We start from the raw sequence: 22,465 nt of genomic DNA, 5'->3' as shown, positions 1-22,465 counted from the left end.
GCTCCGCCTACCGCGCAGCTCTGGCCCCGCCCCCAGGATTGACCGCCCGAGCCACCGTCCGCCCAGCCCCGCCCCGCACGGCCAGGCAAAGCGGAGCCGGCCGTGCGGTGTGTGTATGTGTTCGCGGGGCGCCGTCTCAGCCCCGGGAAGATGGTGGCGGCGGCGGCGGCGACTAAGGCGAGGCTGAGGAGCAGGACGGCGGCGACAGCGCTTGCGGGCAGGAACGGCGGGCAGCGCTGGGACTGGGACGCGACCGGGGCTGGGAGGCCGGGGCTGGGGGCCGGGCTGCGCCTCCCGCGGCTGCTGCTGCTGCTGCTGCTGCTGCTCCCGCCGCCGCTGCTGCTGCTGCCCTGGGCGGCCGAGGCCGCGGCAGCGGCGTCGGCGGTGTCGGGCTCAGCCGCAGCCGAGGCCAAGGAATGTGACCGACCCTGTGTCAACGGCGGCCGCTGCAACCCTGGCACCGGCCAGTGCGTCTGTCCCACCGGCTGGGTGGGCGAGCAATGCCAGCACTGCGGGGGCCGCTTCAGGTGAGTGGGGGGTGGTGTTGGAGGGTCAGGCCCAGAGGGAGACTGAGGCTAAGGGGCGCCGAGATGGCTCCAGGCCGGAGGCAGATGCCGGACAGTAAGTGGGGAGGGTACGGCCGCCCCTCGGTGTTTGAGGACCATTTGCTTCCGAGGAGATCATCGTCTCTGGCCTAGGGTTGTCTTGTACTGGAAGATGAAAAGGTTCGAGGCACGGGTGGAGGCACTACAGAGGGATTTGGGTGCGGCGGGTACATGAGAAGAAAGCTTAGGGTCCCAAAGAGTATCCAAGCCAGTCCTTGAAACTGGGCCGCTTTCGGATAAACGGGGTATAAAAGAAAAGAGAGCTAGTCTTTAAGTAACACTTCGTTTTAACGTCTCCTTGTTCCTTAGGGCCTGATGAGTTCTCCGACTCATTGGAGATGTAGGGTACTCTGAAGAACCAGGGCCCTGGAAGTGATTTGTTGGCTGGAGATAGAAGGAAGAGGTTAGGATTGTGAGATATTAGAGATAGAATCAGTGGTTGTTGGCTCGAGGAAAGTGAAGAGACTCGCCTTTTGAAGCTCACTAGAGGTGGCTGATTGGAACAGGATGGAGAGGGTATAGAAGGAGGTTCCTGTATGCCCTGGTTTCTGGAGAATATGGAGTTCTGAGTTGGCCTGGTTTGGGACAGTACCTCCTGGAGAGATCATTAATTCGTTAATTAAAAGTTATCTATTATTTGCTTCAGTTGTGAAAGGATTTCCAGGTAATGCACACAAACAAATAGATTAGCTAGACTTTGACCTAGTCCACCTGGAATTTGGAATACAGTAAGAGAAAGATAGGTACACAAATGACCCTAGTCATAAGGACTACGGAGTCATTCATGCCTTTGGCAGATTTTACTAAACATTTTTGATGTCAGGTGTGGAGGAGTGGGGAAATATGGAAACCAAGACAGAGGGTCCCTGCTCTCATGGATCTTACGTTCCAGTGGGGGAGACAGGCAGTTAAGTAAATAAGCAAATAAGTAAAGAAAAAATGAACAAGATAATTTCAGATAATAGTAAAATGCTGTCAAGAAAATAAAACAGGATGACCTGATAGAAAATTATAACCAGTGAGTAACTTTAGGAGGAACTCTCATTTGAAGTGACATTTGATCAGACCTAAATGAAATAATGGAGAACCTGTCGGAATTCAGGGAGGGAGGTTGTGACTAGCTGGGGGAATGCAAAGAAGACTTCGAGGAAGAAGCGACATTGGATTTGAGCATTTGAAGAAAAATAGGATTTGGAAATGTATAGCTGGGAAAAAAAAATTCCAGATGGGAGGAAGGATGCAAGCAAAATTGTGAAGCCCAGAAAGCAAAGTATTGCTGGTACCAGGGTGTGTAGAAGAGACCTGTGAGAGGGATGTTTGGAATGGTAGAACTGTAGACTCATGTAATGTCAGATCTTCAGGGGAACTCAGAAACATTGAGGAGATGAGCTGTTTATTGTTAGGGAGTAACCAAGTGATTTCATGACCTGTGTGTAGTGGGGGCTGGCCTTGTAACTTTTTTTTTTTTTTTTAAAGTTCATTTTTGAGAGAGAGAGATAATGCACAGGAGGGGCAGAGAGAGAGGGAGAGAGAGAGGGAATCTGAAGCAGGCTCCAAGCCATCAGCACAGAGCCCGATGTGGGGCTTGATCCTGTGAACCGGGAGATCATGACCTTAGCCAAAATCCAAGAGTCAGATGCTTAACCAACTGAGCCACCCAGTCGCCCTGTGGCCTTGTAACTTAGGGTGTTCTGATTTATGAATTACATTAATTGACTCATATTTGTTGAGGGCTCCTCTGGGGTAAGTTGTGAGATACAGTGGCAAACAAGACCAACATAGTCCTGCTCTTATGGAGCTTACATTCTAGCTTGGGAATAGGAAATCTAATAACCGATTTATTATTATTTTGCTTGAGGCTATGGAAGAAAGGATAGAGGACAAACAGAGGACTTAGTTTGGAATGGTAAGGCTAGTGGTTGAATAAGTGACTTTTGAGTTGAGATTTGAAGGGTAGGATAGCACTGCCTATGTGAGGAGTGGAGTGCTAAAGGGCCAGCATGTCCAGAGGCTTGGGATGAAGGGGATCATGGCAAGCTGGATAGAAGGCCAGAGAGCTGAAGCAGAGAGCAAATGGGAGCATGGCAAGACTAGAGAGATAGGCAGGGGCCAGGCCATGTGAAGCCCTGTAGGTTGAGTTGAGAATTTTGACCTTTAGCTATCGAGCAATGGAATGGCATAGTTCACTCTCATTTTCATGGCATTACAGGATTTTAGATTGGAGCCAGAGCAGGAATGGGCTGAAAGTAAGGCCAGAGCATTTTGAATTTGAAGATCTTCTAAGATCAAGTGAATGGGTGGTTGTGTCAGAGAAGAGTCCTTTAAGTTCTGAGAATCTGGAATGCTGTGGAAGGCAGTGGGGGCCCACAGGGTGTGGAGGAACATGCATAGCAAGATCTGTCTGTCTACTCTTCAGAGTATGTGGACTCATTGGGCACCTGGGTGGGGGCTGGCCTGGGTCAGGACGGCAGTAATAAGAACCTGAGATAGGCTGTGGGAATGGAGGCAGGGTAGGTGCTAGGTGGTATTGCAGAGGTAAAAGACAGGTCTTGCTTTGAAACTGGTTCATTCTTGGGAAGGGAGGGGGATGGTGAGGGAAAGCAAACTAGATCCTATCTTGGGCGACTGAGAAGATAGTAATACCATTAACAGACATAGGAACACAGGAGGAGATTTTATACACACTGAGATTGGGTGCTCTTAGGCTATCCACTTAGCAGGACAGGTGTAAGCATTGGGGTCGTTTGTGTATGAGGGAGATTGCCAGGGAGAAAGAGCAGGGGTCTCTTGTAGTCCAGAGGATTGGAGAAGAGCCACTTGTTATAGGGAATAAGCAGTCCTGACACTGGTTGTCTCAGATGGTGTCATGCATGAGTGAAGGGGCACCCCTGGTCTTTGTGGATGCTCTATTTGAGCAGGTTCGAGACGGTGTCACTGCTCTTTCCTGGGCAAATAGTTATGACTTTGGTCCTGATAATTCCAGTATATTTTGTAGGCTTCTGGAATTTGCATTTTTAAAAATGAAAGTAAGAGGAACTTAATGTCTCTGGCCTTTTAAAAAACTTTCATTAAATTGTTAGTGGAAGGATTATTTTAGGGGAAGACTGAAATGTTGGTTTTGATTATAGTGGTACGTGTCTTGATTTAACTCACAGACCTTTTTGTTATTAAATGAAGAGACATTCAAATGAATACCTTTCTGGTTTGGAATGGCATCAAGTCAGTGTGTTTTTTAAATCTTTCTAGTTCCATAATTCCTGTGTGAAAATTGTGGTTATAAGGTCTTTTCTATTAATTGAAAGGAATGTAAGATAATAAGAGGAGTAGATTTCACTGAAGTTATCGCTGGATGCATACTATGTGCCAGGGACCTCGCCAAATGTTTTCATATGCATTGTGCCATTTAATCTTCTGGACAACTCTGAGGGTGTCGTATAAAATTTGTGTTATTATGTGGTTGCAGTTAGAAAATCACTTAATTTTTTTCCAAATGAAAGTTCCTACAGAAGTGATTAATCACAGAGGTATTATTATTGGTGTCAGTTTAGTAAAAATTACTATGGAATCTTTGATGGATGATTTCTAAAGCAGTGCCAGTTTCATTTATTTTTATGTTAGCATTCATAATTCAGTGATCTTTTTTTTTTTTTAATTTATTTGAGGGGGAGGGGCAGAGAGAGAATCCCTGACGTGGGGCTCAATCCCACGAACCACGAGATAATGACCTGAACAGAAATCAAGAGTCAGATGCTTAACCGACCAAGCCACCCGGGCACCTCATCAGTGATCATTTTCTTCTATTTGTGACCTCACCATTGAAATTTTTCTTTGGAGGATAAATACATGCCATCAAATTAGAAATAAAGATAGTAAGCCCATTTATGAAATTAATTGCATGTAATTCTTCTATCAAGTGGAAGTTTCAGGAGGATAGACTACAATAGCCTAGTGAATGGGGACCTTGTAATTACCCAGGATATTAAGAACTTCCCTTCCCTAGAAGGAAAAAATATGCAGCGCCTGGCTCATTCAGTTGGAAGAGCGTGAGTCTCTTGATCTCAGGGTCATAAGTTCAAGCTCCACGTTGGGCGTAGAAATTATTTACAACAAATTTTAAAAAACAAAAGAAAGAGAAAGAAAGAAAAGAAATAGGCATTTATTGAGCATCTATTTTGTGCCGGGCATATGGGGTGATGGTGGTATTAGTCGCAGCAGTAGCTGCCACCAGCATTTTCCCCATTTTTTTCTAGGTGTTGTGTCAAGTGCCATTTAGAAATTACTTATTTTAATCCTTAGAGTGAAGTTATTCCCATTTCACGGATGGGTGAACTGAAGCTTGGAGATACTGAGTAACTTGCTCCAGCTTATACAACTTGTGAAAAAACTGGACTGGGATTTGAATTCAGGCCTTGTTAATTCCTATACCCTTGCTTTCCATTGTACCATTTGTCCTCTCATTTTTTTCTGAGTCCAGTCACCCTTTATGAACATTCTTTGGAAGGGTTTCCTGATGCCATTAAGAAACAAAGGAGGAAAAATAGATTTATTGCAGCAATATGCTGGCATTAAAATAAACAAACAAACAAACAAACCAAAGGAAAAAACAAACCCTTAACTTACTCAAACCTGTTTGGCTACTGAACAGGGACATGTATACCTATATGAAAGGAAATGTCTGGAAAATAAAATTTGAAAAAAGAAAAAGGTAAAAAAATTTTGTTTTGGTTTATCATAACTACTAAGCAGTATTAACTTGAAGCCCTAAATTTATGTTCATGAGTCAAATAGACTTGTCTGTGTTCCCCAGTAGAATATAAGCTCCATGAGCTCTGGCTTCCCAGAGCCTAGAACAGTGCCTAGGACATGGTGCACAATAAATATTTGTGGAATGAAAGAATAAAATTCTGCAATATCTTTTTTATGACTTACAAAAAAAGTCATCCTTACCTGTATGATTGCCGTCTGTGTCTTTTGTTCTCATAAATCTCAGGCACTTCTTTGCCTTCTGTATGCTGGGCATCTTTTTGGGATGTTTTATGGTCACCTCATAGTAAGCCATCTGAGACAAACTTTTATCCTCATGGAAAAAAATAGTCTTTTCCTTTATACTCTCTTATTTCAGTAGTCAATCCTGCGAAATAACCAAAGGTCAAAACTAAAGAGTAATCCTTTGCTTTTTCTGTTTATTCTCTCTTCTCTAAAGTCTTAAAATTGTGTTCCTTCGCACTCCTGCTGCTGCTGTCCTAGATCCTCTGGCCCTTCACCTCCTTGCTGGCCTGCCTCTGTTGCACCCTGGCTGGTCTCTTGCACCTCCAGAGTCCATTCAACACTTTGTCATAGGAATCCCCTGAAAACGTGTGTCAACGGTCTTGCTCAGAAACCTCTTTTCTTTTTCTACTCCTCTTATTACCTGGAAAATGCCCCTCAGCAGAAGGCTCCCACTGCCCCAAACACATTCTTTTTTCCCTAATCATATTCATCTACTTTGTAGTTTTTCTGCATATTTGCTAAATTTAACACCTTTCCTTCTTGCCGCCCCCATATTCTTTTTGTCTCCTTATCTAGATTCTACCTCAAAGCCCATCTTCAGTTCTCTATAATCTGCTATAGACCATTCTCTGAAATCATACCCATTATCTTTTTCTGAGATGAGCTATCAGCCTGTTCAATACATAGAAGCTTTTGAATGATTATTATGTGTTAGGTGCTGTTCACTTGCCTTGATATAAAGGTGGGTAAGAAAGCCTTGCTATCCTGTTGGAGAGCTCATAATTCTGAAGGGAGGACAGCTATGTACACAGGCAATTAAAATTTAATCATAAAAATGCAAGCAGTTTGTGGTGCTGGACTCAAACATAGTGGAGAGGGGCCATGGTGGAAGGCATCACAAAGAAGAGAACATTTGGGCAGATCTGAGGTTTAGTGTGAATAGACAGACCATCTGGGAGAGATGAGCATTCCAGAAGGAGAAAAGAGCATGTACAAAGGCAAAGAATCATGGACTATCATCCTTACCTAAGTGTATTAGTTTCCTAGGTTTGTTGTAACAAAGTACCACAAACTGGGTAGCTTAAAACAACAGAAATTTAATTTCTTCCAGTTCTGGAGGTCACAAGTCTGAAATCAAGTGTCAGTAGTGTCATGTTCTCGCAGAAAGCTCTAAGGGAGAATCTGTTCCATGCCATTCTTAGCTGCTGGAATTGCCAGCAATCGTTAGCATTCCTTGGCTTGTAGATGCATCACTTTAGTCTCTGCCTCCATCACTTAGATTCACATGACACTTTCCCTGTGTGTCTCTTGTCTTGTAAGGATGCCAGTCATGTTGGATGTTTGAGTACGACCTCATCTTGAGTATATCGGCAACCTCTCTGTTTCTAAATAAGGTCACGTTTACAGGTACCGAGGGTTAGGACTCCAACCTATCTTTTTGTGGGGCACAATTCAACCCACAGCACTTAGAGAACTGAACATGGATGTTGTTGGGGCATAACCTGTGAGGGATGTGTTGGAATGGTGTGAGCCTGGAAGGTGATAATGGGCTTTCCTCTTCCTTTCCCAACAACCTCCAGCTTCAGGGTGCATGCTTGACCTGGGCTAAGCCATCAGGGCATTCCAGCCTCTGGTTGTTAGGAGGTTTGAGGTAGGCATGTGATCTAAGCTGACTTAAAGTGAATCTCAGGACTTTTTCTGGAGAGCTCTCTCCTCTGGATATTTAATGAAAGGGATGCTTTGTCATCTTCTGCTTTGTGTGCTGAGGATATAAAACTTAGAAACTGTTATAGCTAGCATTGTTGTGATAGGAACCCACCTATGGTCACAGCAACTTCTAGAAGAGGGTAGATGTCAAGGAAATGGAGCTGGAGACCTGATGATTGTATGAATCTCTGGATCAAATGTTGCTTGAAGCTGTACTTTTCAGTTTTGTGAGGTACTGCATTCTGTATTTTTCTTAAGCCAGTTAGGGTTGGATTTCCTGTTCCTTATAATGTAGAACAATTCCTGACATACAGAGGAACATAGGTCAGGATCATGAAAGTCTTCATATTCTACACCGAGGAGTTTGAGCCTCATTCTCTCAGAATTGACAACATGGTCTAAATTCCTGACATTTTTCTGCCAAGTCTTAGGTTTCCGGTGTTGATGGGCACATGATCTGAACCCTAAGTTACCACAGGCAATAGTTTAGCTTGTTTCTTTGATACTGTGTAACTCAAATTGCCAACTTCCAGCTGGGAATGAGGCTGTTTTTCACTGCCCTGTACCTCAGCTCTATTTAGCCAATTTCCCATTTGAGGGCTCATTAATTTGTATTTGTGAATTGTGTTGGATATAATTTCTTTCAAGGTTCTTTTGGTGACAGACACCCAACTCATGTAAGCTTAAGAGAAAAAAGATGGGAGAGATTTATTGGTTCATGTGACAGGAAAGTCAAGGGGATATTGTTGGCTTTGTGTGTGGCTGGATCCAGGGGTCCACTTGGTCTCTCCCCATCTCTTGGCTTTGATCTTCTCTCTGTTGGCCATATTCTCAGGCAGACTGTCTTCAGGTGGTGTCTCCAGAAGTTAAATTGAACTGGCCACTGGAAAAGAATGACCCTTTCTTAGATGCTCATTGCAAATAAAGAGTGCTGACTGGTCCCTTGTCCTTTACTGAAGCAATCCCTGTGTTTGGGTCATGGGGAATGTTCTGATTGATCGTACCTGAGTTGAGCACCTGCTGTGGAGCTGGGGTGTGAGGCCCAGCTCCAGTAGGAGTAAGTGGCATGGACTGAGGATGGGGAAGTAGGAAAGGAGAAAGAACACACATCATGTACCAGAACATGGGGCCCATGCTAGGCAGGTAAGAACAGTGACATCCCTGCATATTTCCAGAATCTGCCATTTGGTGAATACTCAATAAGTGTTGGTGATGAAAATTGGGAATGTTCTTGAAAATACTGTATCAAGTAATGAAATGCCGGTCTCCTAGTATATCAGGAATTCACTCAGTCATTATGAGGGACTGTGGGGGTCCCACTATGTGGAATGCATTATGCTGGCTCTTGTTTTTTGTTTTTTTTTTTAATGTTTATTTATTTATTTATTTATTTAGAGATAGAGAGTGTGCAGGCGTGCACGCAAGTGGGGGGAAGGGCAGAGGGAGAATCCTAAGCATGCTCTGTGCCATCAGCACAGAGCCCAGCATGGGACTTGAGCCCACAAACTGTGAGATCATGACCTGAGCTGAAGTCAAGAGTCGGACACTTAACCAACTGAGCCACCAAGGTGCCCCATGCTGGCTGGCTCTTTGAGGTCGCTGCAGTGAGGACTGTTCCATACTGAGTTTCAATCTCATGGAGCCAAGTCACTGAATGGCATTTATTTGTCTCCTGACTTTGTGATGGGGGAGATAGAATTATGGGAGAAATCAATTATGTTATATTGGGTAAAAACTCTGTAAAATACTTACATAATAGACACTTAAAATTTTTTGCTGATTTCCAAAAGATAAAATTTACTTATTTGAAAAGGTAAAAATTGGGACACCTGGCTGGCTCATTCAGTAGAAAATGCAACTCTGGATCTCAGGGTTGTGAGTTTAAGCCCCACATTGGTCATGGAGCTTACTTACAAAAAGAAAGAAAATAAAAGGTAAAAATATGTTTGTTGAGTAAGAAGAAAAATTGAGCATGAAGGTTGTAATATAATTGCATAAGTTATATGTTTGAAAGCAGATATCTGACATTTAAGCTTTACCTCTTTGAAAGTTTCCCAAGATAGCTAAATGCTTTTTATTTACTACAGTGTAGAGGAGAGATAAATATATAGGAGAAAAACAGAGTACATTTATGATCAAAACAGTTTTTTCTAAAAATGTTGAAATGACTTAATAAATGTGTAGGTTACATTTATTTTGAGTATTAAATTTAGAAGTAGGTATCTGGTACTGTGGTTGAACAGAAGTCATATTAGTTTTTCTCTTTAGCACAATCTTGTTTCTAAAAACTGAAATGAAACCGTTGTACTTTTCGGAGTATTTGTGTCTGGAAATTTATCAGACACTGACCTATTCTGAAACTTTTTTTCTCACACTCTTTATCATTTTCTGTGATTTCTCAAATGATTGTGGCAAAAGCATCCCTATCCATGTATTGTATACTGATTTAATTCTTCATTTTGTTACTCTCTTCTTTCCATTTCCCTTTTCTCCTTGTACTTTCAGACTAGCCCTTTATAATTAGCTAGACGTTTCCTCATTTTTCTTTCTGAGAGTGGCTTTCTCATATTTGTCTTGCTTATTTATTTATTTTTTCTTTCTTCTCATTTTATGGATGTCATCTTCCTTTAAATGCTTTTCTTTTACTACTTGAGACCCTGGTTTGATTTGATTCTTTCAATTTTTAATGCTGTAAGTTTTCTGTTCTTTCGAGGTAACATTTTGAGTGAACTTCAATTCTAGCTATTTATTTACATGTTTACTCATCTTGAATTGTCTTGCACTTACAGAAGTTAATTTTAGTCGTGGCTGAATTCTTTGTCTTTTTAGAATTTGATATTGCATTAAAAAAAATTTTTTTTTAATATTTATTTATTTTTGAGACAGAGAGAGACAGAGCATGAATGGGGGAGGGTCAGAGAGAGAGGGAGACACAGAATCTGAAACAGGCTCCAGGCTCTGAGCTGTCAGCACAGAGCCTAACGTGGGGCTCGAACTCACGGACCGTGAGATCATGACCTGAGCCGAAGTCGGACGCTTAACTGATTGAGCCACCCAGGCGCCCCTGATATTGCATTCTAATTAAGAATTTTCTAATTTGTTTATTAATAAGCTTATAAGCATTAGGGGCTGGAACTGTGTCAGGTGCTGTTAAGAGACACATAAGTCACCTTTCTTGACCAGTGTTTCTGATATTTTTTGTTTCACACATCCCTTCACAAAAATTTGCAATCTTGTGGACTCTTAGGAATTAAAAAATAATCTTTTTAAACAAAGTATCCCGTTTTTGATGAGATGATTTTAAATAGACTAAAACATAATTTCTTTTTTTTTTTAATTTTTTTTTAATGTTTATTTTTGAGACAGAGAGAGATACAGCATGAGCAGGGAAGGGGTAGAGAGAGAGGGAGACGCCGAATGTGAAGCAGGCTCCAGGCTCTGAGCCGTCAGCACAGAGCCCGATGCGGGGCTCGAACTCACGAACTGTGAGATCGTGACCTGAGCCGAAGTCGGACGGACGCTTAACCGACTGAGCCACCCAGGCGCCCCTAAAACATAATTTCTTAACAGACTATTGTATACATTTTAAATATAATTTGTAATGATATTCATAATATTAAAAGAAAAATTTGACCTTTTCCCTACTTAACATGTGGCACATATTAATATATTTTTAATTAATTTTATAAGGAAAAGCAGGATTTATAGTCAAAAAATGAAAATTTTGGATTGAATTTATATTCCAATAGAGATTGAATTGGACTCTGTGCTATAGAAATAGACTTTTCTGTCCTAATGATTGGTATGTAGGCATTTTTGCTTTAAAAATTATGTCTTAAAATTTTTTTGGTGTTTTGTTTCTAAATCATGAAATAATAGTGGTTTTCAGCTATTTGTAAGCGTTTCTCTGCAGATACCATATTTCCTGTGTGGATGTTTTTTTCACAATTGAGTGGAAAGGCCAGATTGACTATAAATGTCACTTAATTTTCCCCTTTTAATATTGTTTTTTGAAGTACTAGAGACATCTTACAAAGCTATACAAGGATTTTGATCAGAAGGTTTGGCAAGATGATCTTGAGGCAAATTTGCAGAATTAGTTTTCTTTTATGCCCTTCTGTAACTTGTATTTAAATACTGTGTCCTATACTTCTTTTTTAGTATATACCAGTACTGTCTTTTAATTGGAGCATCGTTTGGGCGGCTGGTTGAGAAACCCTGACCAACCCTGGCAGGGTAACTGGTTGCTTTATTAAAGCAATTATGTTTGGTGCTGGGTTCAGTCTCTGAGCTAACTTTAACTTCCTTTTAATATGAAACATTTCAAGTCTATGGAAGAGATACAAAGAGTAATAAAATGAACATCTGTTTACCTGCAACCTAGTTTTGCTGAATTTCCTTCTTCTTTTTACTATTATAATATAGTAATATTGAATTATATAATATAAAATGTTACGGATACGAACCAAAGCCCCTGTGTTACTCCTCCCTGATCCCATTTCCCCTTACTCTCTTTTCAGAGGTAATTTGTATGGTAAAGTTGATGTTCATTATTTCCCTCGCACATTTCTACTTTTACTACAGACACACATACACCCACACCCACACAATGTCTTGTTTCCAAAAACAAGATCATGTTTTCAGACTTCATAAAAAGTGACTATTCTATAACATATTGTTTTCACCCCCAAAATCCATTTTTTAATGCTTTTGAGATTTGTATTGATAAATGTAGCTGTAGTTGATTTATAGCTGTATTCAATATATAACTCCAGTTTATTTACCCATTCTCCTGCTGATGGGCATTTAGATTTTTCCACCTTGTCCTATTACAAAAACAGCTACAAGTAACATTCTTTACTTATCTCTTTATGCACCTGTATGTGAATATTATCTAAAGTTGTTATCTTCAAACTTTTGAAGCACCTCCAAAATAATTTTAAAATTCTTTTTACTTCCTTGCATACTTTTAGGTTGACATACACCATTTTTTAAAAATGGACTTACATAGTTGCAAAGAACAGAGTTACTAAAAAAATTATATTATTTTTTAAAATTTACTGGAATCCAAATTCCATAGCAGTTCGATAACCGTTCTCATTCATTAAAAAAAATACATGTGTGGTCATCTTAAACAGTCAGTTTTTGCACTGCGCCTTTTTTTCCCCTTAAATTCTTATTTTCATTCTAATAACCCCATATAATTTTATAATTTTTTTCTGGGCTATGAATTCTGCCCATTGATTTAGATGTCACATGCCATAAAACTCACCACTTTAAAGCATACAATTCAGTGACTTTTAGTATATTCATAAAATTGTGCAACCATCAGCACAGTCTAATTCCAAAATATTTTCATTACACCAGGCAGAAACGCTGTACCTATTAGCAGTCACTCACCCCCAGTCCTCCTTTCTCCCAACCCCTGACAGCCACAGTCTGCTTTCTCTCGATGGATTTATCTATTCTAGACATTTCATATAAATGTTATTATACAACATGTGATTGTTTTGACTGACTTTTAGCGTAATGTTTGAAAGATTCATCTTTGCATCATGGACCAGGACTTCATTCCTTTTTATGGCTGAATAATATTCCATTGTATGCGTAAACCACATCTTATTTATCCATTGCATCAGTTGATGGTCATTCACGTGATTTTCACCTTTTGACTATTGTGAATAATGCTGCTCTGAACATTTGTGAACAAGTTTATGTGGACATCTGGGTATGTCTCTTGGGTGTATACCCAGGAGTGGAATTGCTGGGTCGTGTAACTCAGTGTTTTACTTCTTGAGGAAGTGCCAGACATTTTTCACAGAGACGGCACCAGTTTATATTCTTAACAGCAATTTATGAGGGTTCATTTTTCTGTACATTCTCACCAGTACTTACTTTCTGTGGTTTTATGCTATCCTAATGAGTGTAACTGATATCCGTTATGGGTTTGATTTGCATTTCCTTAGTGTCTGTTGATTTTGAGTATATTTTCATGTGTTTTTTGGCCAATTTGGAGAAATGTCTACTCTGATCCTTTGCACATTTTAAAATTAGGCTCTTTGTCTTTTTATTGTTGAGTTGCAAGTGTTCTTTATATATTCTAGATATTTCTAATATTATCAGACGTGATTTGCAAATAATTTCTTCTAATTTTGTTCATTGTTTTTCACAAAAAAATAACCTTGATAGTATCTTTTGACATACAAAAATTTTTAATTTTAATAAAGTCTGATTTATTTTTTCTTTGGTTGCTTGTGCTTTGAGTGTCTTATCTGAGAAACCATTAACTAATCCAAGAGCATGAAGATTTACATCTGTGTTTAATATTTAAGAGTTTTATGGACTTAGCTCTTACATTTTGGTCTTTGATCCATTTTGAATTATTTTTTGTACATGCTGTGAGGTGGAGGTTCCACTTTGTTCTTTTGCATGCGGATATCCAGTTGTTCCATTTATTGAAAAGACTATTTTTTTCTCTCCACTAAATGGTCCTGGTACCCTTGTCAGTTGAGTAGATGTATGGGTTTTTTTCTAGACTCTCAGTTATATTCCATTGACCTGTATGCCTATTGTTATATGAGTACCAGCCTGTTTTGATTACTTTGTAATAAATTTCAAAATCCTTCTACATAATTCTTTAAACGTTTTATTTTAAGATAATTATAGATTCACATAGGATTATAAGAAATAGTAGAGAGATATTCTATCCTGTTTCTTTTAATGGTAACAACTTGCATAACAGTAGTACAAGAGCACAACCAGAAAATTGACATTGATACAGTTTTATTAACCTTATTCAGATTTCACCAGTTTTACATGCACTAATTTGTGTACATGTATTTATGCCATAGAATTTTATTCTGAGTGTTTCTATATTGAAGATAGTTGAGTATGTTACCATATTTCTTTAAAACGAGGATTTGTGTATAAATAATTTTTTTTCAATTTCATGTTACCATGAGACCTTATGTTACCATGAGACCTTTTTCTGAATTAACTAATCATTATGATTATTTTTAGTGCGCAGATGAGCAAACCATATAAATGTAATGGACATTTTTAGAAATAATAATTAAACATAATAGGTAGATTTTTATTGGAAGAGCATCTCTTATTGAGATGAATAGTACTTCTAAAAAAATCTGTGGGTAATATAACTTGCTGCTAGAATGAGACAGAACTCAGTGTAAATCTTATTCCTCTTTTCTTCCTTTGGTAAATGTAAAACTGACGAACCTTGTCTGTGCAGTCATTGTAAACACTTGACAAGGGCAGTAACACGGTGACCTCGGTGCTCTAGGAATGCTGTTCTGGCTGTGGGCTGCTTAGTAGACTTTGTGGGCAGGTCCCCGAAGCTGTGAAGATCGCCAGCGGCTTTGGCTGTTAAGACTACTATGAATTATTTTGGTCTTGGGGTAGAGTATAGCAGGGGGAATGGAGATGAAAGGATGAGTCTGAGGAAGCCTTTGATGGCAATTGTATCATAAATTGGTCATACATTTGAGGAAGGGGTTAAAATAGAGGAAGAAGCTAACAAATGTCACACCCACATCTTGAGCCTAGGAGAATGGGGCTATTTTCTCATTTCAGGTGGACTTAGTTGGATGGGAAGAGATACTCCTCCCACAAGATTAGTGTAATATTTCAAATTAATAGGTAAGAATGTATCTAGAAACCTGTAAGAGGTGAGGGGGCCACACAAAGCAGAGCCGAATATAGCTTGTGTCAGAGCCATATTTTTTGGCTCCTGGTTTCTTTGCAGGGTTGAGTTTTGTTGATTCTGGAACTCCCAGTTTTTGCTGTTGCACTGCCCTGTTACGCTCTGAGTTTTAATTTTATTATTTAGAAAAACATAATACAAATTATCTTCTGATGGATGTTTAAGGAAATGATTTACATAAGCTATTGGACTCCTGGTTCTTGAGCCAAACTAGGCATCCACAAGACACCTCCTCATCTGGGGGTATAGAGTCAGATCACTGTCTAGATGTCTTTGAACAAAGGCTCGGCCTCTAGTTTTTTTAGCTTCTGAAATGTTCTTCTCTCCAGAATGTCATGGATACATATATGAGTTTATCTTGGACTCTCTTTGTAGTAAACTGCTGGTAGTAAGAGCTTGAAAATTTTTGTTGTTATGAATTTTGCTGGAATTGATATTTTTATTCATTAGTCAGCAAATGTTGCATGAACATCCATGATGTTTTAGGCACTGGAGAAAAAAAAAAGGTGAATGAGATATATCCTTGAGAAAATCATGGTTGTCTAGTAGGTAGAGATGTTTCTCTGTATCAGTAAGAGACCACGTGATAAGTCTGAACACAGAGAAGGCATAATTCAACTCAGCATCAAAAACGTTGGGCACGGTTTCCAGAGTTCCAAGGGACATTGAACTGAGATCTGAAAGGGTGGTTAGGATTTACTAGGTGGGGAAGCAACAGGGAGGGAAGATAGAGATAGGATGTGCTAAGGCCTGGGGACTTAAGGACAGGTAAGTTGAGGGAAGAGAGTGACATTCAGTATTGCTGCACTTTAGGCTGCTCAGTCTGGGGAGCAGTAGCTAGAGATGGAGCAGGAGAGGTAAGGTGGGGTTGGATTGTGATGGGCCTTATGTCCATCAAGGCAGACAGAGGTTTCCAGGCAGGTTTGTTTTTGTTTTTGTTTTTGTTTTTTAAAATTTTTTTTTAAATTTATTTTTGGGACAGAGAGAGGCAGAGCATGAACGGGGGAGGGGCAGAGAGAGAGGGAGACACAGAATCGGAAACAGGCTCCAGGCTCCGAGCCATCAGCCCAGAGCCTGACGCGGGGCTCGAACTCACGGACCGCGAGATCGTGACCTGGCTGAAGTCGGACGCTTAACCGACTGAGCCACCCAGGCGCCCCTCCAGGCAGGTTTGACATGATCAGACCGGCCTTTGAGGAAGATGACAGATTGCTCTGTAGAGAACTGGTCAGATCAGGGAGCTAGGCTGAGCTGTTGCAGAGACCAAACTTGGATGAGGAGAATTTGAACCAAGGCATTGGCATGGACAGTGGGAATAGAGAATGGACAAAAAGGTTTTGTAGGTGAATGAATGGGGTGAGGTAAAGGAACAATTGATGAGTTGAAAGAGGGTGCATGATGACAAAATGTTGGAAAAAATCAGTAAAAGAAGGGGATTTAATTTTTTGACATAAGAAATATTCGTCTCAAATATGGGTCTTGCTTTGTGCTGGAAATGTAGTTTGGGTGGTTACCACCATATAGATGGTAGGTAGGTGAAGCCATGAATACAGATGTGATTCAGGGGGATCATGGAGGACTGGATCCAGGACAGCTCCTAGGACAGAGCCCAGGATGTGAACAAAGGAATTGTCCCTTGATTTTATTGAGTCTTTCAAGGTCGATGATTTATTATTTTTAAAAAATATGAGGGAGCCATATTATTTCATGGTAGTTTTAGTTATCATTGTGGATGAGTATGGTAAGGTATCCTAAACATTTAGGCATATAGCACTCATTTGTAATGTTACATGATTTATTATAGTTGTAGATTTACTATTTTTTTTTTAATAATTGGGACAAATGCTTAATCTGTTACATTTTAGGGCCATTAGTATGAATGAATTTTCTTGATGAACTTTTTTCATTGTATTTTGATTTTAAGGAATTATGTAAAACATTTTTACTAAAGGTGAAGCTTTGGAATGTGGAAATATTTTCAGTATTTCAGTGCCAAAAATTCAGCTACTTTAACACCTAGAAATTCCAATATTGTGTATGGAAGATTTGCTCTTAATTTGTAGTATGTATTAGAATCATTTGTGGAGCTTTTAAAGACACCAGTGCAATGCTAGATCCCAGCTGAGAGAGGTTTATGTCGGGGCCCTACCATTTGTGTTTTTTTTCGTGATTTGGTGTATATTCTAGGTGAGAACTCTGTATCGGGTTTGATTAGGAGCTTTGTTAGTATGTTTTGCTTCTTGCTTATATGGTTAGCTTCTTTGCTTAAAGCTATGACAGTAGACAGTAGACAGTAGCGCCTGTGGCTGAGTCCATTAAGAGTCTGACTCTTGGTTTCAGCTCAGGTCATGATCTCACGGTTTTGTGGGTTCGAGCCCCGCATCCGGCTCTGTGCTGGCAGGCAGTGTGGAGCTTGCTTGGTATTCTCTCTCTCTCCCCCCCTCTCTTTGCTTGGTATTCTCTCTCTCTCCCTCTCTCTGCCCCTCCTGCACTCATGCTGTGTCTTTCTCAAAATAAATAAATAAACTTTACAATAACAAAAAAAAAAAGCTGTGACAGCAAAGGCCAGGATGGCAGCAAGTTAGTTGATCTGGCTATCTGAGCATTTGATTTTTTAGTGAATTTAAATTATAAAGCAAAATTGAATGGCAGTTTAGTCTGGGCTCAGAGCATTAGAGGACTGTTTAGGTAAAATACAGCATATCCACACAATGGAATACTGTAAAGGGAGTGGCTATAAAAAGGAACAAGGACTATGTCTCTATGTATGCTATGTGGTCATTTTGAGAATATATTGTTAAATGATAAAAGCAAGGGGCAGGACAGTGGTATTGTGGGTTATGATTTTTCAAATAAAGGGGCCTATAAATATGTAAATATGTATTGTTGTGCATACACACAGACCTACCAAAGGAATAGTAAACCAGAAACTAATAATAATGGTTACTTTAAGGAGAGGGAGGGGATTGGGTGCAAGAAACAGCTATGGAACCTAGACTTAGAATATACTTTGTTTTGTGGATTAGGCTTTAGAATCACGTAAATGCCTTACCATATTATAAAACAAAAATAAAACGAGAGGAAAAAAATTCCAAAAAATGAAACACAAAATGAAATAAGTGAGCCTAAATGTATATCAGGTTTGAAGCATACAGAGTATTTCAAGTGACTCTGAAACAGAGTAATGTGACTGTAAATTTCTGCTGGGATATACCCCTAAGGACAAAGAGCTGCAAAGATATAAACTGATTTTAATAATCAGATACTTGGGAATAATATTGGTAGTGTTATTCTGGAGGTTCTGTGTTGTAAGATTGTAAGCAAGTAGATAGTTACATTGGATTGAGGCCATAGATTTTGATGTGGAAAAGAGATACAATCAGAGATTGGGTAAGAATCCAGGAATCTTAAATTTGATCAGAAGTGTCAGTATGAACTCATGATATATTTTCTTTTCTTTTTCTTTTCTTTTCTTTACTTTTTGAAGTAGGTTTTATGCCCAGCGTGGGGCTTGAACTCACAATGCTGAGACTGAGTCGCATGTTCTACCAACAGAATCAGTCAGGTGTTTCTGTATTTTCTTTTTTCAACGTTTTTTTTTTTTTTTTTTTTTAAATTTTTATTTTTGGGACAGAGAGAGACAGAGCATGAACGGGGGAGGGGCAGAGAGAGAGGGAGACACAGAATCGGAAACAGGCTCCAGGCTCCGAGCCATCAGCCCAGAGCCTGACGCGGGGCTCGAACTCACGGACCGCGAGATCGTGACCTGGCTGAAGTCGGACGCTTAACCGACTGCGCCACCCAGGCGCCCCTGTATTTTCTTTTTTAAAAATGTATTTCCTAGTTCTCTCTACTAAAAATCTGAGAAACCCACTTGGACAGCATTAAGCACTTCTAGTTCCAGACTCTATTCTCTAAATAATAATTCCCACTAAAAGGAACCTAGGGTACCTTGGAAAAAGGAAGCCGGGAAATCTATAAAATGAGCCCAGAACGTCTTTTCATATCACAAAACAAGCTATGGGAAGATTTCTGTTTGTATCGATGGTAGGATAGCTTTTTCTAAGCTGACACTCCCAACTGAGAACAACTAAAAAAAAAAAAAAGGAAAATAATTCAAAAAATCTGTTTAAGACTTTAGAAAGTGAGCAAGTCAGACAGCAAGGACTTGAAATATTCATATTTTAGAGAAGGAAAACTCAGAGGGGTGAGGGCAGCTTTCGGTATAGCTTTTCCCTTAGAGTGATTGGCTGATTTGAATTGTACATCTAAGAGTTTGAACAAAGGGGTAGCAGAGAGGCTGAGATTTTAAGTAGAGTTTTTGGTAGTTATGCAGAGTTAGGGGACAAAATTGGAGTTCAGGGCCTGCAGAGAAGGAAGAGCATTGGAAAACACCCCAGGCTTTTAGTTGGGAACTCTGAAGGATAGGCTATACCTTAAGGATTAGCTCTCACAAAGGCTGAAGCCCAGCTTTCAAATCACCTCAGTCCTTGATTGGATTAAGGAAACCTGCTCCTAGCCTTATTGCTTGCTAGAAGTAAATGGTAAATTTTCTCTGGAGAAAGACACCATCAATCATTGATTCAGTTGTCTGTATAGTTTTTGTATATTTACTGATAACATGTAATATATATTTACGTATAGCTATATATATTTTATGTTATATCTACAACATATTTATAAAACTTAGTCTGGCATTAAATTAAGAAATAACCAGATATATATAAGAATAAAAGAATTGACTAAAAAATCCAGAGAGAAAACACAATTGAAGCAGACTCATAGGAGATTTCTAGTACAGGTGAGATAGTACAGACCCGTTTTCTCTGCTAAGTCTATACATCCTAGAATTGGTACAGAAGACAACAAAAGGAGAACTCTCAAAGGTTGTAAGAAGAAGAGGTGAGCTGGTTTGGAACCACTGGACTAGAAGAACAATATAGCCCTAGGGCTATATATTATAGTCCCCCTAGCCAACAGAAAAAGGCCTCCCAGACCTTAGGCTTCCTGACTTTCTGACCTGCAATAGAATGTAGTCCAGGTAGGCTCATTCCTTCCATGAATCTAATGCAAGTCCCCATAGGGGCCCCTGTGTGGCTCAGTTGGTTAAGCATCCGACTTCGATTCAGGTCATGATGTGGTTCGTGAGTTCGAGCCCCGCATCAGGCTCTGTGCTCATAGCTCAGAGCCTGGGGCCTGCTTCAGATTCTGTGTCTCCCTTGCTCTCTGCCCCTCACCCACTCATGCTCTGTCTCTCTCCAAAATAAATATTAAAAAATAATTTAATGAAAATCCCTTTGAAAACATCAGGCAAGCTTAATGTCATAGCCAAGGGGAATCAATTAGGAATCCACTGAATATAAGTGTGGAGACAAAGCAGTCTTTTTCCCACTGATCTTAAGACTTCCCTTTTCCACTGAGAGATATCAAGGCAGGTGGGCAGAACTAGCAAGTGAGACTCAGAATAGCAGTCGTTCCAGTCTGAGAAACTTCTTTGTCCTTGAGGACCTGAGGGTCTCTTCCCCCAACCAAAGATACCGGGGTGAACACTAGTGGCAAAAAGGACACAGCTGCAAGTGGCCTGGTCCAGGGAAGTTTCTTTGGTTATGTGGGCCTGAGCTGCTTCTCCCCTAGCCAGTGATACAGGGGCAGGTGGGTGGAACTGGCAAGAGGGACCCACCTATGGGAAGCAGCATGTTCTGTCATTTTTGTCTCTGTGGGTTCAAGACTTGCCTTTCCCACTCAGAGATGCTGGGAAGTGGGGGTGGGGAGGTGGGGAGGGTTGGGGAGGAACCTAAGGCCATCACATCCCTCTCCCACCAATAGGCACCTGGCAGCCTGGCTTGGGGAAACTCCTTTCATCCCTTCAGGCAGCACCAGCAGGGACCCTTGGGAGCCCAGTGGCACCAGATACACAGAGCAGGCCAAATAATACCACAAAGACTCTGAAAATTAATCTGCCATTGGAATAATAGCCCAGAAAAGTGGGTAAGGTCCATATGCTAAAACTAAACAGGGTGACTACCTGCTAAAATAAAATATTTCATAAGGCCCTGTGTTAGTGACTTCTGACATAAGAGACAAAATATTAAGGATACAATAGAAACTTGCTTGTCATACCAATAACAAAGTAAATTGCAACTTGAATCAGAAAAGACAACAGACACCAGTCTAAGATGTATCAGATATTGGAATTTTCTCACAAGAATTTTAAAGCAGCTGTCATAAAAATGCTTCAAAATCAATTAAAAATCATTTTGAAAGAAATAAAAGTACACAATCTCAGTAAAGAACTAAATAAATTAGAATCAAATTACAAATGAAATTAGAACCAAATGGAAATTTTAGAATTGAAAACCACAGTAACAACAACATCCCCCCCACCCCCCTGGCAACTTATTGTATGGGTTCAATTAGTAGAATGACAGTGACAGAGGATAGAATTAGTGAACCTGAGAACTGAAGGATAGAGTTCTTCCAGTCTAAACAACAGAGAGAAAACACACTTGAAAAAAATCTGTGAGAGAGATCTAACACTTGTTTTTTTTGTTTGTTTAAAGAAACATTTTTTTAATGTTTATTTATTTTTGGGAGAGAGAGAGAGAGAGAGAGAGAGAGCAGGAGGGGGGGGGAGGGGCAGAGAGAGGGGGAGACACAGAATCCGAAGCAGTCTCCAGGCTCTGAGCTGCCAACACAGAGCCCAATGTGGGGCTCAAACTCATGAAGTGTGAGATCACGACCTGAGCTGAAGTCGGATGCCCAACCGACTGAGCCATGCAGGCACCCCTGGAAAAGATCTAACACTTGTATAATTGAAGTCCCAGAAGGAAATTAGAGTGGGGCTGAGAGTATTTGAAAGAAATAATGGCTGAAAACTTACCAAATTTGGCAAAAGAAACAAACCTCCAGGTCTCAGAAACTGTAAACCCCATACAAGAGAAACTCAAATCCACACCAAGATGCATCATAATCAAACTCTTGAAATCTAAAAGTGTGAGATGGATACAAGGTTAATACACAGAGGTCAGTTGCTTTCCTGTGTACCAGCAATGAAGAAGTGGAATTTGAAATTAAAAACACAGTACCATTTACATTAGCACCACCAAAAATGAGATACTCAGGCATAGGTCTAGCAAAATACGTATAAAATCTATATGAGGAAACCTACACACTCTGCTGAACAAAATCAAGAACTAAGTACATGGAGATACATCCCTTGCTCATGGATGAGAAGACTCACTGTTGTCAAGATATCAGTTCTTCCCTTCTTCCCTGCTTGATCTATAAATTCAATGTAATCCCAAGCAAAATCCCAGTGAATTATTTTGTGGATATTGGGAAACTGATTCTAACATTTACATGGAGAAACCAAAGACCCAGAGTAGTCAGCACAATATTGAAAGAGAAGAACAAAGTTGGAGGATCAACACTCCCTGACTTCACG

The 22,465-nt window shown here is 40.2% G+C and overlaps 1 protein-coding gene and 1 long non-coding RNA gene across 5 annotated transcripts in view; both read left to right on the top strand.

The window, feature by feature from the left end:
- Window positions 1-53: 53 nt before the first annotated feature.
- Window positions 54-22,465, top strand: part of ATRN (attractin) — a 161,402-nt gene continuing 138,990 nt past the window's right edge. For 2 of the 4 annotated variants that reach the window (XM_058685027.1, XM_058685025.1), the window contains exon 1: window positions 54-527. In XM_058685027.1, coding sequence (XP_058541010.1) covers window positions 151-527 — 377 coding nt within the window. In that variant the 5' untranslated portion in view covers window positions 54-150. The remainder of the gene's footprint in view (window positions 528-22,465) is intronic. The other 2 variants (XM_058685024.1, XM_058685026.1) reach the window with 1 other exon arrangement.
- LOC131485490 (uncharacterized) lies at window positions 13,506-20,778 on the top strand. Its single transcript, XR_009248870.1, has 3 exons — window positions 13,506-15,942; window positions 16,191-18,586; window positions 18,827-20,778. It is a non-coding gene; the product is annotated as an uncharacterized LOC131485490 (long non-coding RNA).

This window comes from Neofelis nebulosa, chromosome 9 (genome assembly GCF_028018385.1).
Source record: "Neofelis nebulosa isolate mNeoNeb1 chromosome 9, mNeoNeb1.pri, whole genome shotgun sequence".
Taxonomy (NCBI): domain Eukaryota; kingdom Metazoa; phylum Chordata; class Mammalia; order Carnivora; family Felidae; genus Neofelis; species Neofelis nebulosa.
Note: the sequence above shows the minus strand (reverse complement) of the source record. Positions and strands in the feature narration are given on the sequence as shown.